Source organism: Protopterus annectens, chromosome 14.part0 (assembly GCF_019279795.1).
Source record: "Protopterus annectens isolate FY-2018-M chromosome 14.part0, PAN1.0, whole genome shotgun sequence".
Lineage (NCBI taxonomy): Eukaryota > Metazoa > Chordata > Ceratodontiformes > Protopteridae > Protopterus > Protopterus annectens.
The window spans coordinates 408470978-408488563 of NC_056748.1; the positions used below are offsets into that span (position 1 = coordinate 408470978).

The 17586-nt window shown below is 42.3% G+C and overlaps 1 protein-coding gene across 1 annotated transcript in view; it reads right to left on the bottom strand.

Moving 5' to 3' along the window:
* The window catches only part of DOCK1 (dedicator of cytokinesis 1), a gene marked incomplete in the record, with an annotated part of 4741214 nt that overhangs the window by 4348484 nt on the left and 375144 nt on the right, over nucleotides 1-17586 (bottom strand). Inside the window, 1 exon segment of the mRNA XM_044056178.1 lies at nucleotides 14722-14762. Within this exon segment, the coding sequence (XP_043912113.1) occupies nucleotides 14722-14762 (41 nt within the window).

The window sequence follows — 17586 nt, forward strand, 5'->3', positions numbered from 1 at the left end:
CACTCTGGGCACAGTAGATAAGCCAAAGGGCAATGCTGAGAATTGATAATGCTCTGATCCTGCAAGAAATCTGAGGTATCTTCTGCAATTTGGTCGTATGGGGACGTGCAGGTATGCCTCCTTGAGATCTAGAGTTACCAGCCAAGACTCCTTGCCCAACATGGGAAGAAGCTGCCGTAGGGTCAGCATTTTGAATTTTGGAACAATGAGGAATGTGTTTAAAGCGGACAGGTCGAGAATAGGTCTCCATTTGCTTTCTTTTCTTGGTACCAGGAAGAGTCTGGAGTAAAATCCCTGTCCTTGCTCCATAGATGGTACCTTTTCTACAGCTCTCATACTTAATAATTGAGTTATTTGTTTTAGAGCTTCTGCCTTTTGATTTGGAGGTAGGTTTGGCATTCCTCTCTTCCCAGGTAGAGTATGGAAGTGAAACCTGTAACCTTGGTCTATTGTCTGCAAAATCCACTTGTCTCTTGTGATGAAATGCCAGTTTACTGAAAATAAAGCTAGCTTCCCGCCTAAGGGTGCTTCTAGTTGTTCCCTGGTAGGCGGTGCCAGAGCCAAGTCACTGTGATTGTCCTGTAGTAGTGGTGGTGGCTGTGTCCGTGGCTGTACCTCGCTGGTTGTTACCCTGCCACTGGCGTCCCCTGTAGGCACCCCTGGATTGGCTTCTGCCTCTTGAACGCCTATTCCTGCCTCTCTGAGCTCTGGAGGAGTCTGGAAAGGACCAATTCTTGGAGGGCCAATTCCTGCTAAACCTTGGAGGTTGGACCTGTAAGAAATCTTTCACTGTTTGGACAGATTTTGCCTTCTCTTCCATCTTCTTCAGCACCTGTTGTGCGGGAGAGCCAAACAAATTGATCTTGTCCATAGGAGCATCTAGTAGTTTTGATTTGACATGGTCTGGTAAAGCCTGCACTTTTAACCATGCATGCCTTCTGATAACTGTGCCAGTCATAGCAAAAAGCACTAAAACAAAGTCCAAGAGAATCCAAACAACAAGAAGTTGAGTTAGAAAAAACTTTTATGAACAACAACAAAGCTTTCAGGTTAAAAAACCCTTTCTCAATGTTTCACATCCAATACATTTAAAAACGCCCTTATATACACAACACTTGAGTTAAATAATCATGTGACCTACAGCCATCATCACATGATTAATGCCAAATTATAAACACATATAAAACATAAGTGCAAATACACATAAAAAACACATAAAAATATGTTAAGCAAGAATAAAACTAATAACATTATTCATCTATTAATCATCTAATAAATATCCATGCTGAAAGTTATTCAAAAATATATATAATATGCAAACATCATAAAATCAACTTAATCTAGTTTGTTGAATTCTATTTAAAACTGGCTTTAAAGACACTGCAGCATTCAAGCCAGGGTGATTATCAGCTGATAGTCTAACTATCCAGTCATATTCCCTGAGATCCAGTAGATTTGACAGATCACCTCCTCTGGGTGATGCTATAACATGATCTAGAACTTGAAAACTAAATTGGTGTTCACTACCCCTTAATGCAATATGTTTAAATAACGCATTATTTTCATTTAAAAGTCTAATATTAGATTTATGTTCAATTATGCGTTCTTTTAGCTTTCTAGTGGTTTTACCCACATAGAAAGCTGGGCATATTTTACATGTTGCCAAGTAGACCACGTAGCTAGATACACAAGTGGCATGGCCACGAAAAACATACTCTTTTCCTGTTATTGGATGTTTAAACATATCCGTTTGAGTCAACCCACTGCTTTTAAGTATGTCACTACAACAATTACAATTATAACATGGGTATGTACCCTGTTTCATAGTTATTTTCATATTTATACCATCTTTCCTATTGTTGAAGTCTTTATAACCAAGCATACTCTTCAGTGTTCTCATATTTCTGTAACAAAAATAAGGTTTATCACCAACTAATGATTTTATATCATCTTGTGCTAATAACACTTTCCAGTATTTAAATAGTATTCTATTTATGTCATTTGTCATTGAATTATATGAAGTAATGAATCTTAATCTATTTACGCTGGACCTACTCACTTGAGAACTATTTCCTACTTGAGGTATCTTGTTAAAAATGGGTTCATACATCTCTTCTCTATTGGACATTATATGTTCTTTTACATTTTCTAATAAATCCAGGGAATACCCACTGTTCTTAAGTTCTTCAAAAACTTCATCTAGTTGTTTTATATACTTATCATGTTCAGAATTAAGTCTACTAACCCTAGCCATTTGAGCCTTGACAATACCCTTAAAGACATGGGGGGCATGCATGCTACTCGCATGCAAATATCTACCAGAAGCCACATCTTTTTTAAAAATTGTTGTATGAATCTCTTTATTACTTTTCTTAAGTTCTACGTCCAAAAAATGAATACATGAGTCTGATACTTCCACTGTAAATTTTAGATAATCAGTAGTGTTATTTAATGAGGAAACGAAGTCTAACAAATCCACTATACTTCCTTTCCAAAGTAAAAAGCAGTCATCCACGAATCTCTGATAAAACAATATACTGCTATTCACATAATGTTCACCGTCACCTATGTGCTCCTTTTCCCACTGATAAAGGACAAGGTTGGCATATGTATTTGCCACGGGCGTGCCCATTGCTACGCCCGTTTGTTGTAAGTAAATGTTATTATCGAATAGGAATATATTATTTTTCAGCACTAGATCTAATAGCATACATATATTTTCTGTATGCCTACTTGTTATCTCTTGGGAGGCCGTCAGAAAACTTCTGATGGAATCTATTCCAATGTCATGTGGAATGACCGTAAACAGTGAAGTGATATCCATGACTACCATATAGATGTCATTGAAATTACCCATTGTTGCTATCAAATCTAAATGGCACAATTTCAATTTTTCTAGGAAATCCACAGTATCCTTAAGTACTGTTTTACATTTATATAGCAATGGCTGTAATTGCTTCTGCAGGTATAGGGATATTGGCTCAGTAATCCAGCCTTTGCCGGATACTATCGGCCTCATTGGAGGATTATCTAAAGATTTGTGTACCTTAGGTACACCATATAATTGTGGAATTATGGGACATGGAACCGTAAAAAAGTGAAAAAGGTCAAGTGTTATGTCATTTGACAACTGTAGTTCATAGATGCACATGTTCACATAAGCTATATGTTTTTTAACATCCAAATTTGTTATATGTTTAAATGCAACTGGATCCTCTAACAACACCATAACTGACTGTTTATAAGTAAAATCATTCATAATCACTATGGCACCACCTTTGTCTGCCGCTTTAATAACTATATGTGTATCTTCCATAAGCTCCCTTAATGCTAAATGCTCAGAATAAGTGATATTAAAAGACTGATTTCTTCTCTTATTAGCGTATAAATTTCTAATATCACTCTCACATAGATTATGGAATGCCACTAATACAGGTGGATAACAAGGAATAAATACACTGCGTCTTTTACAAAGGTTTTGATCATAATCACTGTTTTTAAAAATTAATTTAAGGGCTAGAGATCTAACAAATAATTTTAAGTCAGTTAAAACATTAACCATATCATCCAGTCTCGTAGGTATAAACCCCAGTCCCTTTTTCAGTATAGCAATGTGCTCCATACTTAGCGTAAATGCTGACAAATTTATTATACCTGCCATTACCTCCTGGCTATTTTCTGCTGTTTTTGCGGGCTATCATTTTTTCTTTTTAGCTCCACACGTGGACCATTGAATCTCGAGGTAGATCTTCCCCTTGATTTAGATCTATTACCAGTCTTTTTGTCCTCTTTTTCCTTTACGCGTTCCGCCTGTTGTAACTGAAACGGCTTAGCGAAGTAGCTAGTCAGGGTTTTCTGCGAAGGTAAAGATGTATGGTTTATCTGTTCTCCTTGTTCACCATCCTCTAGTTCCACATGGGTTTCGACCACCTCATGATCCAAGCTCGACGTCCCCTCGTCGGCTACTGATGACATCACTTGCTTCGAAGGTCCGCTCGCTCCATTTGTTAAGGTATGATTATTAGATGGTGCTGAAATTAAAGGTACAGATGCCATTTCAGGGAAATCATCAAGTGAATCTAAAACTATCGTATTCGATATTTGCTTAACAGCAACAGATGCATCACTTGATTTCACTTCAGAGGTCACGTTTTTATTGCCTCTGAAGTTTGAGGATATGTCAGTCTTCGGCCAAGAGAAGATATTACCCGACTGATAGTCGGAAATATCTCGTACCAGTTTTCTCTTTTTCACGACCTCCAGACGGTCGTCTAGTCCACTTAATCTGTCCATCATTGAACTGTAAAGTGTTTGCACATTTGAAAAACCCGGCAATGCCAGTAATTCATCCTCCATTGCTATAATTTCAGACTTTAATTGGTTCTCGACATCAAGGAAGAATTTGTTCATTAGGAGCATGTAGTCTCTGCTTAAATTTAAATTTAGAGTTTGCCACTGTTTTAATAGTTCGGGATAAGAATTCCCATAAGAGGGCATTTTGGTAATTCTTAGCCCTCGTGGAGCTATGCCCTGCTCCATATATGCGTCAAAACTAAAGCGCTGCCACTGCAGACGCTTATAAACACCAACCTTCCTTTCTAGTGTCTGTATTCGCCGCTCAAAGTCAAGCATACTAACGGATGAGGTATTATCCTTTGTCACAGTTGGAAAAGCATTAGTTGTAAACTTCAAAAGTGGATTTACTTCTTTCTCGAACAGGGATTTCAAACGGTTTTGATGATCCATAACTGGCTGGCTGTAGTGGGCTGATAAGACACCCAACTTCAGTGCAAAAACAGAATCACAGCAAAAAGCACTAAAACAAAGTCCAAGAGAATCCAAACAACAAGAAGTTGAGTTAGAAAAAACTTTTATGAACAACAACAAAGCTTTCAGGTTAAAAAACCCTTTCTCAATGTTTCACATCCAATACATTTAAAAACGCCCTTATATACACAACACCAGTCATGGCTGATCTAAAGGAAGCCTCCAGTGCATCATAGCCGCATTTTAAGGAATGGTTACTGACTTGCTGAATGTTATGCACCATTTCCTGAACAGATTTTTTGTCTAATGGTTCATCCGAGGACAGCTTTTTGGTTAACTGGTCTAGCATAAATTCTTGATACTGGATCATGTGGAATTGACAGTTCAAGGCCCTAGCTGAAAGAGTAGCAGAAGTGTAAACTTTTTTACCCCATCTCTCTAAGGACCTGGATTCCCTTTCAGAGGGGAGGGGGTTCTTGGCAGAGGTAGCTGCTACAGCCTTAGGTCCCAGAGTCTCGGGATCTGCAAAAGGAGCCTTATACAAATGATAATGCGTGTCTGGGACCCTGTAGTACCTATCAGGCTTAGCAGGGGCCGGAGGTAGTGAATCAGGAGCAGTACAAGCATCATTAAATGCATCATCTACAACAGAGAGAACAGGAGGTATGGCTAAAGGCCTATGTTGTGGTAAATACAGAAAAGTTCTAAGCCTTTTTCTAGAGTCTGAAAAATCCTGGCCCTGCCACTGAAATTGTTCCCTCATAGCATGCAAGGTTTCCCCAAAGGAAAATTCCTCAGGCGGAGAGGCAGAAGGAATGGACTCTTCAGCATCAGAGTCTTCATAAGGGGAGAAAGGCCCCTCTGGAGGGTTTGTATTATCTGAATCATCAGAGGAATCATCTGTAGAAACTGGCTCAGGGGGCTCTGCTCTAGGCCTCTTCTCTGGAGGTGGGTGAGAGGCCCTGTCTGGGTGAGGTTGGGATCCCCGGATTAAAGAAATGAGATCCTCTGCTAGACTAAGCATTTGTGAACTGGAGCTAGGCCTGTGAGAGGGGGTCTTAGCAGGCACAGATTTAGTGGTTTTAGCTGCTTTAGCCCTGGCAAAGGCCTTAATGGACATGGTTGCAGGTGGCCTAGAAGCTCCACGTGCAGGGGTTGAAATATCCAAGGGGATAGTGTCAGATAATTCCTGAGAAACTGCAAGAGCAGGTGGGATTTCAGAAGCCGATTCCACCAGGTTGGAAGAGGCCTCGGTAGGAGGTAAGTTTTCGGCTGAAGGAAGAACCGCTTGCTCTGTTTCAGCCGAAACAGAGACACTCTCGGTTGGCTTAACCGCGGTTTCGGCCGAAACCGCGGACCGCGAGTGTCGGTCCTTTTCCTTGCGCTTTTTAGATATTTGCGTAGTCGGAGGATCCGACGGCATAATGTAAGCAAAATCGGAGCCGAAAAACTCCTCAGCAAATTCCGACCGACGTCTAAGCGTCCGTCGGTTAAAAGAAGCACAGGCTAGACAAGCTGCTACGTCGTGGTCTGGGCCTAAACAAGGTAAGCAGTAAGAGTGGAAATCTTTATGAGGTATTTGTTTCCCACAAGTTAAACAGTTATTCACTTTTTCTGACATCGGCTGAGGCAAGAAAGAGTCCCCAACGGGGTACTTAGCTTTTTAGAAGTCTTCGGTAGTAGTAGAAGTATTCGGTAGTAGTAATCTCTGGTTCTGACCGACCGGCACTTGCGAACAGCTTCTGCTTTGGGCGCCACGCAGCAAGAAAGACGGAGGAAAATGGCGTCGGCTGATGCCTTTATACCCGAATAACAGCAGCTATGACGTCGGGTGAAGTGCGACACCAGCCGAGGCCAGACCCAGACTTTGGAATCCTGCCGACCGAAGGGCTGCCTGATGACAGGACAACCCATATGTAAGGACTGCAGATGCATCCTTGAAGGACATCTGATTCCTCAGAGGTTTGAAGGCTTCCAATCACCCCTCTGTTTTAGTATTTCCACGATGTCTCCAAAGGAGACATCTTCAGGGGGGTAAAACATGGGGATCCTTCCCCTCCATCATAATCCGTATCCTCAGTGATAGATTCTTCTGGAGAATCCAGGTGCTTCCACTTGCACAATCTCTTATGGGCTGGTTCCTCAGGGGGAAGTTCTAAAGAGGACTCTGAAGAGGGTGGGGACCCTGAACTAGGGTACCTTGCTGCACTTGTGCCCGCTGTCCAGACAGATTGTTGCAGCTACGAATCAGAGGGAACAAAAATATGACACTCCGATGCAGATGGAACCAACTGTGAGCCTGCTGAGGCTAAAGCTCTCTCCATAATCTGGAAGGCAGGCCTGCCTGAAGAGGAATGGGAGCCCAGAAAATACAGTTGTGTACACCATAATGTAGATGTTAGAGTGTATTCATTGTTGTAGTCATTACATTTGGGTTATCTGCTTGCAGGTAGCCCTCAGTCGGCCTGATTAACAAAGTCTTGGGTCTTGCGTCGGTTGCTGTCACTTCTTCCACGACGTCAGGTCGCCAGGGGTATAAAACATGTGGCAGATGTCATTACATCAGTTTTTCTTTCCCCAAATGTCAAGTGCCCCCCTGATGGGAAGCAATTAAATATAAAAGTACAATGATATACCTCCAACAAAAAAGCAAATAGGCCAAAAAGGCGTTTAAGCATAGTAAAGGAAAGTAGGTATAGCCAAAAGAAGTTAGGGGGCTGGAGGGAGGGTAACCAGGACTGCAACAGTGAATACACTCGAACATCTACATTTATGGTAAATGTACACAACTGTACTATGTTCTTCGTGCTGTTGCAGTCATTACATTTGGGCAGATTCCCAAAGCTATGGTTGGGGGAGGAATTTAGATAGCATTAGGACCAATTATAAGGCCCTGCAAGACTGCAGTGGGAAAGCCAGCCCTGGATTTAGAGAAACTTGGCAAATTACAATTCTTGGTGAAAGTGTGTACAGAACTCCAGGTAGCAGCCTCTAGGATGTCCCTGGTAAGGACACCTCTGAGAAAGGCTGTAGAGGTAGACGCAGCCCTGGTGGAGTGAGGTCTGATCCCCTGGGGGATAGGTTTTCTATGGTGCCTATAGCAGAAATTAATGCAATGGCTTATCCATTTAGAAATGGTTTTCTTTGAAATAGCCTTCCCCTCTTCCCCTGCAGCAAATGCCACCAGCAGTTTTTCAGATTTCCTTTGAGGTTTAGTCCTGTCCAAGTTGAATCTAAGTTGTCTGTGCACATCTAAGGAATGCAGCATCCATTCCCCCTTGTTCTGTGGATTGGGAAAGAAGGTTGGCAAATGAATGGACTGATTAAGAGCCACAATGAATACCACCTTGGGCATGAAGGATGGATTGGTTCTGGGGGACACCCTGTCCGCATGAAAGATGATGAAAGGCTCCACTGCCACAAGGGCCTGTAATTCAGATACCCTTCTAGTGGAAGTGATTGCTAAAAGGAAAGCTGTTTTCCAAGAAAGAATTTTTAAGTCTGCAATAGCAGCTGGCTTGAAAGGAGGAACAGTGAGCTTCTTCAAAACAAAGTTAAGGTCCCAGGCTGGGGTTGGAGCTCTCCTGGGTGGTCTCAAATTTTTGGCCCCTCTGAGGAACTGCTTGAGCAGTGCTTGAGAGAAGAGGGGAGGTTCTGTGTTATAAAGAACTGAAATGGCTGAGGTGTGGATTTTAATGGAGGAAAAAGACATGCCCTTGTGAAGCATCTCAGTTAAGTATTGTAAAATCTGAGGTAAATTGGGTACTGCTGTGCTCATCCCTAGAGACTGGTTCCAGGCACAGAATCTTTTCCGTTTTTCAGCATAAGATTTTCTTGTACTAGGCCTCCTTGCCTCTAAAATGATATCCATCACAGGTTTGCTAAGGGATGGTAAAGGAGAGATTATGTAATTAGCCAGGCTGTAGGTTTCAGTGTTAGAAGCTTAGGGTGCAGAATCTGGTTCTCCTGCTGGGACAACAGGGAAGGAGTCTGAGGCAGGTGCCATAGGGATAACCATGACACACTGCACAGGAGGGGGTACCAGTGTTGGCGTGGCCAGTCTGGAACAATCAAAATCATGCTTGGTTTGTCCTGTTTGATTTTCAGTAGTACTTTGGAGAGCAGAGGCAGAGGGGGGAAGGCATAGACTGATAAGTTTTCCAGCTGAAGGACAGAGCATCCACTTTCCAGGCTTGTTTGTGGTGAGTCCTTGTGCAAAATTTGTCCAATTGGTAGTTCTGGGGGGAGGCAAACAGGTCTATATCTAAGCTCCCCCATTTGCTTGTCAACATGTTGAAAATCCTTGGTTCCAGTTAGCACTCGTGTGGGTCCATGAGGTTTCTGCTCAGTCCGTCTGCCAGTGTATTTAATTTTCCTGGTAGGAACTGAACTTGTAGGTGTACTTGGCAGCTCAAGGCTGTGTTCCACAATGCCGTGGCTAGTCTGCAGAGGGGGTAAGAATGTGTACCCCCCTGCTTGTTTATGTACCACATAACCGTGGTGTTGTCAGTCTTTACCATAAGCTGTCCTGGAAGAATGTGGTCCTTGAAGGCTGTCAGAGCATTCTGTACAGCTAACATTTCTTTTTGATTGATATGCAGGTGCATTTGACTTTGGTTCCATTTGCCCTGAATGCACTTCCCTGCCAGGTGAGCCCCCCATGCATAGTCTGAAGTGTCTGTTGTTAGGGTTTGGGCAGCAGGGGGTGGGTGAAAGGTAGTCCATTGTTTTGGTGTTAGGCCTCTGCCCACCAAAGGAACTCTAGGCGTAGGCAAGGTATGATAGGAATCATTGCTTCTAGATCCTGAGAATGTTGACACCATAGGCTTTTTAGATATCACTGTAGTTTCCTCATATGCAGTCTTGCATATGGAATTAGAAGAATGCAGGAGGCCATGAACCCAAAGGCTTGCAGTATTTGTCTTGCAGATAGCAGGGTTTTTGTGGCCACTTGTTTGAAGTAGGTTGTCAAATTAATTTGTTTCTCTGGCATGAGGTAGGCCATCTGGGAAGTTGTATTCAAGCTTGCTCCCAGGAATATAATTTGTTGACAGGGCACCAGGTGTGATTTCTTTTTGTTTATGGTGTACCTCAGACAAGTTAGAACCCTTTGTACAAAGGCCAGATGATTCAAAAGTATGTCCTGGCTTTCTGCCTGAATTAGACAATCGTACAGGTATGGGTATATTTGAATATTTCTTTGCCTGCAAAATGCAATAACTGGAGCTAGGCACTTGGTGAATACCCTGGGCGCAGTAGATAAGCCAAAGGGCAGTGCAGAGAATTGCTAGTGCATGTAGCCTGCTTTGAAGTGTAGGTATCTTCTACAAGATTCCCTGACTGGGATGTGCAGGTATGTTTCTTTTAAATCTAGTGTTGCCAACCAGGCATCTTTGCCTAGCATAGGAAGTAATTGGTGAAGAGTCAGCATCTTGAATTTTGGAATCTCCAAAAAGGTGTTTAGGGTAGACAGGTCCAGGATAAAACACCATGAATTGTCTTTTCTGGGTACCAGGAAAAGTCCTGAGTAGAAACCTTGTCCCTTTTCCTCTTCTGGTACCAGTTGAATAGCCCCCATGCTTAAGAGAGAAAGTACTTGTTTTTGGGCCTCTGCCCACTGATTTGGGGGTAGGTCCAGCCACCTGCTTGGTGTTGACAACATGTTGAAGTGAAATCTGTATCCCTGGGACACTATATTTAAAACCCATTTGCCCTGGGTAATGAGTCCCCAGTTCTTTGCATGAAGAGCAATCTTTCCCCCAAAGGGGCAGTCAGTTGATAAGTGCTTGGAAATTTTAAAAGGAAGTCATTGAGACAGTTTACCATAGGGGGAGTCTTATTACTCCCAGATTCGGAAGTGGAGGCCCCCCACTGCTTAGTCCTGTGTGCCCCCCCTGGGACTGAAACCTGGGGTTTTTGCTGTGTCTGGGCTTGGCTTGAGAAGACCCGGAAGGGGCTGGAAAGGACAAATTCTTAGAGGGCCAGTGCCTACTAAATCTAGGAGGCTTAACTTGTAAGAAATCTTTAACAGTTTGCATAGATTTAGCTTTATCTTCCTTCTTTTTAAGAACTTCCTCAGCCTTGTTGCCAAACAGGCGGCCCTGAGTTAAGGGACCATCCGACAAAGATTGCTCCTTTAGCCAAGCATGCCTTCTGAGCACAGACCCAGTGACAACAGCCCTGCAAGAGGCCTCTAATGAATCAAAACCACACTACAAAGTATGTTTTCCAACTTGTTCAGCAGAATGCATTAAATCCTGTAATTCTTTATTTTCCACATAGTCAGGAATCACCATTTTCTGTTTAAGCAATCCAATAGCATGTTGCTGATACTTTAACATATGAAACTGGCAGTTTAAAGCCCTAATGGGCCAAGGTTGCAGAAGTGTAAACCTTCTTACCCCATCTATCCAGCGCCCTGGAGTCTCTATCAGAAGGGGTAGGATTTTTAGCAGTAGAAGCCTTAATGCCCTTGGGCCCCTGTGAAATAGTCTCTGGATCCGCAATAGGATTTTTAAAAAGGAACTTGTGTGACCCAAGGATCCTGTAATATCTGCCAGGTTTTCTGGGAGTAGGAGACAAGGAATCAGGGGACAAACTAGATTCTTAAAAAGCATCATCAACAATGTCTAGTACAGGAGGAATAGCTAAAGGCCTATGCTAGGGAGGAGTAAGAAATCCCTAAGCCTCTTTTTTGAATCAGAAAAATCCTTGTTTTCCCAGTGGAAATGCAACCTTAGTGTATGTAAGGTTTCCCCAAAAGAAAAATCCTCTGGAGGGGAAGCAGATGGAATGGAGTCCTCTGCATCAGAATCCTCATAAGTAGATAAGGGCAAATCCAGATCAGAAGAATCAGAAAAAACAGAATCCTGGTCAGACGATTCATAAACAACTTCAGTCCTAGGCCTCTTAGAAGGGGAGGGTTGACTACCCCTGATTAGAGTTATTAGATCTTCAGCCATTCTTATTTGTTTTTTAGGCATAGAGGCCAGAGCATGTGGCCTGGGCATCTTTTTTAGGCATGGTTCGAGATTTAGGCCTAAGTGAAGAAGGAGGCATTGGTTTAATATGCAAGTACGTAGGCCTGAAGACACCCACAGAAGCTGGTGCCTGCACAGCGACTCCGGACCCATCCAAGGTAGAGACATAAGCAGGTTCCATAGTTGAAGCATCTCGCGGCATACCAGACTCCAAATGGGTCTCAGTAGAGGCCTGCAAATCTGAAGTAGTGGGTATCAGGGGCTGCGTAAGTGCCTCAACAAGTACCGGCAAACTGGCAGCTGGCTTAGGAGAAGTGTTATTGGCAGTTTTGAAACTCGGCGGAATGTCTATGTTTTTATCTGAATTTTTTCGGAATCTCGGTAGTCGGATGGCTAACTGAAGACATTTCTAGATAATTAAACGGAGAACCGAAATATTTAGAGGTGAAAATATACAGACGACGGATAGTGCGCTGATTAAATAAAGTACAAAACCAACAGCAAGGCACTTTGTGGTCAGGGCCTAGGCAAGGAATACAGTAGGAATGAAAATCTTTATGAGGTATTTGCTTTCCACAAGTAATGCAATTATTAACTTTTACTGACATCAGTAAGGGGCAAGAAAAAGTTTCCCCAACGGGGTACTTAGCTTTAGTTGAAGACTTTGGTTCTGAAACTCGAAAATAAAAATTTCAGGAGTCGGGCAACCGGCACTTGTGAACTGCTTCTGCTTCGGGAACCGCACAGCAAGAAAGACTGATGTAATGGCGTCAGCTGCTTGTTTTATACCCCTGATGACATGGAAGCAGGGACAGCAACAGACACAGGATCCAAGACTTTGTTAATCAGGCCAACTGAGGGCTACCTGCAAGCAGATAACCCAACTGTAATGACTGCAACAGTGAAACACAAAGAACATCAGAGAAAGACAACCTCGGAACCATGATCACACACTGCTCCGACGAGCCACCTCCCACAGAGTAGGAGCCAAGAGAAGACTTGAAACTACCATGGCACAGAGAGCACCATAGAAAAAAAATCGGAGCCAATCCAAAGACCTCGAAATGGCCAAATCAAGGTCCCATGGGTGCGATAGTTATGAAGGAGACGAAGACCACAGAATAGACTTTGGCACCAAGGCGAGATTAACCATCGGCACCGAGAGCATAGAAGCAATGGGCTCAAAGACCTAGGGGGAGGATGACGGAGGAATATATGTTGGAGTCTTGGGAACGTATGCCTAAGCTGCGGGAAAGAGGGTGGTCCGAGAGGGTGCAGGGAGGCCTCTAGCTACCAAGAGCTGATCCACTAATCTGACTACATCCAATTCCCATAGACTCCAAGAGGAGCGGGATGACTTTCCCAAAGGAGATTCAGGTCTTTCCACAAACTGACTCCGGGGAGTACTTATAACATCGACCTTCAGCACCATGGTCTGCTGAATAGAGAGAGAAAATGGAACCAAATGAGTAGATGTAACAATTGTCATTGCCGGAGCGGTCATCAGTGCTGAAGTGGTTTGTGTAAGATCAATAGTAGACAGCACCGATACCGATTTGTTGTTTTTGGTACTGGATCTTCAAAAGGACACTCCAATAAGCCTTTGAGAATTAACTTATTTCATCTCTCTGAAAGAGTTCAGGCACTAAAGCCCTTACAGATATAACAAGGAGGTTGAACTTCCAGATGAGGGACACGCAGACAGTAGATGCAAGAAAGATGCCCATTGAAATTGGTCATCTTTCTGCTACAGTCCTTAAACTGTTTAAACCTGGAGGTTCCTTTTTGTTTCTCTGTCATGCCCAGTCAAAATACACGGTAGGCACACACACACACTCGCTCGTAGGGAAAAAAAAGGAAAGACAATAGTTTAGAAAAGTAAAACCCTTTTTGTTTTTCTGTTTTTTTATATTACATACCAACTATGGTACATATAGAATACCCACACAGGTAAAGGAAGGAAAGAAGCAGGAAAAAAAATACCAACAATGGTATTGAAAGGTTACGAATGGTAAGAGGGAAGGAGAGGCCTAATACTAGAAATGGTAAAGGAGAAATAACCGGAGGTAAAAATGGGGGAAGGAAACTTCATAGAGTTCACTCACATGAAAAGGACTCAAATGACAGTAAGTATATTAAGGTATTAAAGAGTTCTGAAACAGTATAATTAGACAGATAAGAAAATTTTAAGCACTTAGCTGAGCAGAGTCCAATTTTCTACTTGGCAAACAAGATCTGGGGTAATGGGAAGAGAGGCAGTATGGGTATAGCCTTAGTTTGAGAGTTTTTGGCTGGCAAAAGCTTTCTACAATGGCAGAGTCAGTTCTGAGGGTTTGGAACCGAACCCATCAGTCAAGAATGAATGAAGATTGACAACACCAGATTCATAGTTTCATATTATGAATCAAAGTATCTTCATTAATTTTTCATTGCTGATATTTCTACAGTCAAAGAGGTATATACATTCACCCATGATGTACATATGTGCATATATTATACATGTCTAAGTGCATATATGTACGTGTTACTATATAAAAATAGCTACACACTTGCATTCACACAAATGCAGAAACGCATACACACAGGCACCTGCATATATATTATATATATGCACACATCCACATACACATACAAACACTTCCTTTAGGAAGGGAGCACAAAACAAATGGAAATACAATTATGTTATGAAGCAGTGTTCCATCCTTGGAGTACAACATCAAGACTTGTGAACTACTACACAATGAGATTTTAAAATGTCAACTTGTAATAGTATATTCATTTTTCTCAATAAAATAATTCTGTCTTAGAAAATAAAGAGCAACTTTCCATAATCATAACACTAGAGCTGAAATTCATGATGGGCAGAGCCATGAATAAAGTAAGCAAATCAAAGAGTAGAGAGTTAACTGTTCTGTGGTAAATGCTGTATTAGTTGGATGTGTGCCAAGAAACAAAATCTTAAAGTAACACTTACCTTTTTTGACTTTTTCCGTAAAGAATATCCTCTATACCAACCTGAAAAGTAAACAAATAAAATGTTTGGTACTTGGAAGAACAGTAGAGGGAGAAAAAAAACACCATCACAATTTAAAAAGAAGACCTACAGCATAAAGTACGGTCTTGAATTTTGAAACTTTTGATCAGATTTTAAAAGACAGAAATGCCCAGTAATCAACTGTGAAGCTCTATTAAGTTGAAGCAAATTTAATTATACATTTGCTTCAGTTGTTGAAGCGTGTAAAATGTACATCTACAGAATAAAAAAAATGTGCATGGTATTGTGTGTGTAAGACCAGGGTCGGACTGGGACAAGAATTAGACTGGCACCATCAGAATCACTGGCCCATTTTCACTAGCCTTCTATCTGGTTGACCCTCCCAGCCTACTGGCCCAGGATGTCAGAAAGGTAATTTATATAGGAGACTGCACCATGATTTAACAAGTATCTGGTCAACCCTGCCAGGAAAAAAAAACTGCAGAAAGTATTTGGTTTACCCTGCCAGGAAGAAGGAAAAAAAAAAAAAAAAAAAAAAAAAAAAAAAAAAGCGAGAACTTACCTTAAAGTTTAAACACTAATCTGTTTGGATCACTGATTTTCTCTGCTTTGGTCGCTTCTCTCCACCCTCTCGCTCCCACCCTCATAGCCAAAGCATGGGAAGAGAATGCAAGAATAACTGGACTACTAAGCAGCCATGTCACATGTATTCAGATTACATGACAGGCTGCTGTCTTCAATGTCTGGTCGGCATCCTATTTCCTGGGGTTAAAACCACATTTGTTAGAACTGCCAGATGCCCAGTCCGCCCCCGAATGAAAATGTTAGAAAAAAATAAATAAAAAAAAGTAAGGGCCCAATTCCTAAAGACTTACTGTCAGTGTAAGTGACTTACTTTGCCTCTGTGTAAAGCCCATCTATAAAGCAGGTTCACAATGGGGACCTTACTTTGCCTCTGTGTAAAGCCCATCTATAAAGCAGGTTCACAATGGGGACCATACTCAGAAAAAGACTTACTCTCGGTACCGGCCTGATGCACCTGTACTACACTTCTGGCTTAAGTCCAAGGATACCAAACCTAGATCAGCTAAAGGGTTCTCATGCAAAACTTTAGGAGAATCCTTTACCATAAGGAAATGTTCAAACTTCGTATGGGCCACACGGAGGGATTCTGCCTCCACTAATGCAGTGAAGAACACATATTTTAGTATTTTTTTAAGACTGGTGGTACAGCAAGTAGCGTTGGCTCTAGTATAGACAAAAATTCATTGCGTTTTATCTGGCCCTGTAAGAACTCTTCTGTCTCTCATCTGAAGGTTGTCTCCTTCTGATGAAAACTGTCTACAAGTAGCATTTATTGGGGTTGAAGGACAGAGAAAGTACAGTTGTGTACCTACCACAAATGTAGATGTTCGAGTGCATTCACTATTGCAGTCATTACAATTGGGTTATCCTGCTGGCAGGCTACCCACAGTCAGCTCGAGTTCCAAAGTCTAGGTCCGGCGTTGGTTGCTGTCGCTTCCTCCCTGATGTCAGTGCGCCAGGGGTATAAAAGATGCAGCAGACGCCATTTTCTTCAGTTTTTCTTGCTCCAGATGTCAGGTGCCCCAAACATGGTAGGCTAAATTATGCCAATAAGCATGCATACAGAAAATAAGAAGTTATGCACTCACCATAACGTTCCATCTGAGTAGGTGGCTTCATTTGTCTGCAACCTGTGAATCTTGGATCCGATATCGGATCCGAGCTGGCAACTATTTATGCAGCTATGGATCCGAGTTCCTAGCTCCTCCCCTCACCCATAATCCCCTGCCAACCCCAAATGACCTCAGATCAAGTTTGCCCTCCTATATATACCTAAAAAGGTATTCCAACAGGAAAAGGCAGGAATAATATCACCATCTAACTCTTCTGAAGGCCATGGGGAAGGAGGGTGGGATGGTTGCAGATAAATGAAGCCAACTACTCAGATGGAATGTTATGGTGAGTACATAACTTCTTAATCTGGAGTAGGGACTTCATTTGTCAGCAACCTGTGGGACAGAGTCCCCAGCTACCTGAATCTTGGGTGGCCATCATGGAAGGATGTTCCGGAGCACTGCGGAGCCAAAGGATGCTCTCAGTCTGGAAATGACGTCCAGTTTGTAGTGGTTAATAAAGGTATGAGAGGCCCAAGTGGCTGCCGAGCAAATATCATCCAAGGGGACTCTAGATCTGAATGCAGTAGAAGTAGATATGGAGCGAGTGGAATGTGAACAAACCCTTTGAGGTGCAGGCCTCCCAGAAGCCTCATAAGCTAGAAGGATACATTGGGAAATCCAGTGTGATAAGGTGACCTTCGAAACAGCTTTACCCAAATTGAATCTGGCAAAGGAAATGAACAGCTGATCAGATTGTCAGTGACCAGCAGTCCTATGAACATAGAAACGCAGCTGCCTGTGCACATCTAATGAATGCAGCTTGTATTCTCCTTTATTTTGATAATTAGGGAAGAAAACAGGAAGGTTAATGGACTGATTGATATTGGTTTCTGAGGCCACCTTAGGTAGAAAGGATGGATTGGTCCTGAGGTACACTCTATCCTGATGAAAAACCAAGTAAGGGGGTTTTACGGAAAGAGCTTGAAGTTCCGAAACTCTTTTCACAGAAGTGATGGCTACCAGGAATGCTGTTTTCCAAGACAGGTATTTAAGATCAGCGGAGGCAGCTGGTTCAAAGGGAGAAGCAGTCAAGGCTTGAAGAACTAGCGATAGGTCCCAAGGGGGTATGGTTTCTTTGATAGGGGGCCTGAGCAGAAAAGTACCCTTGAAGAAGGTTTTACATAGTTTAGCTGACATCAAAGGA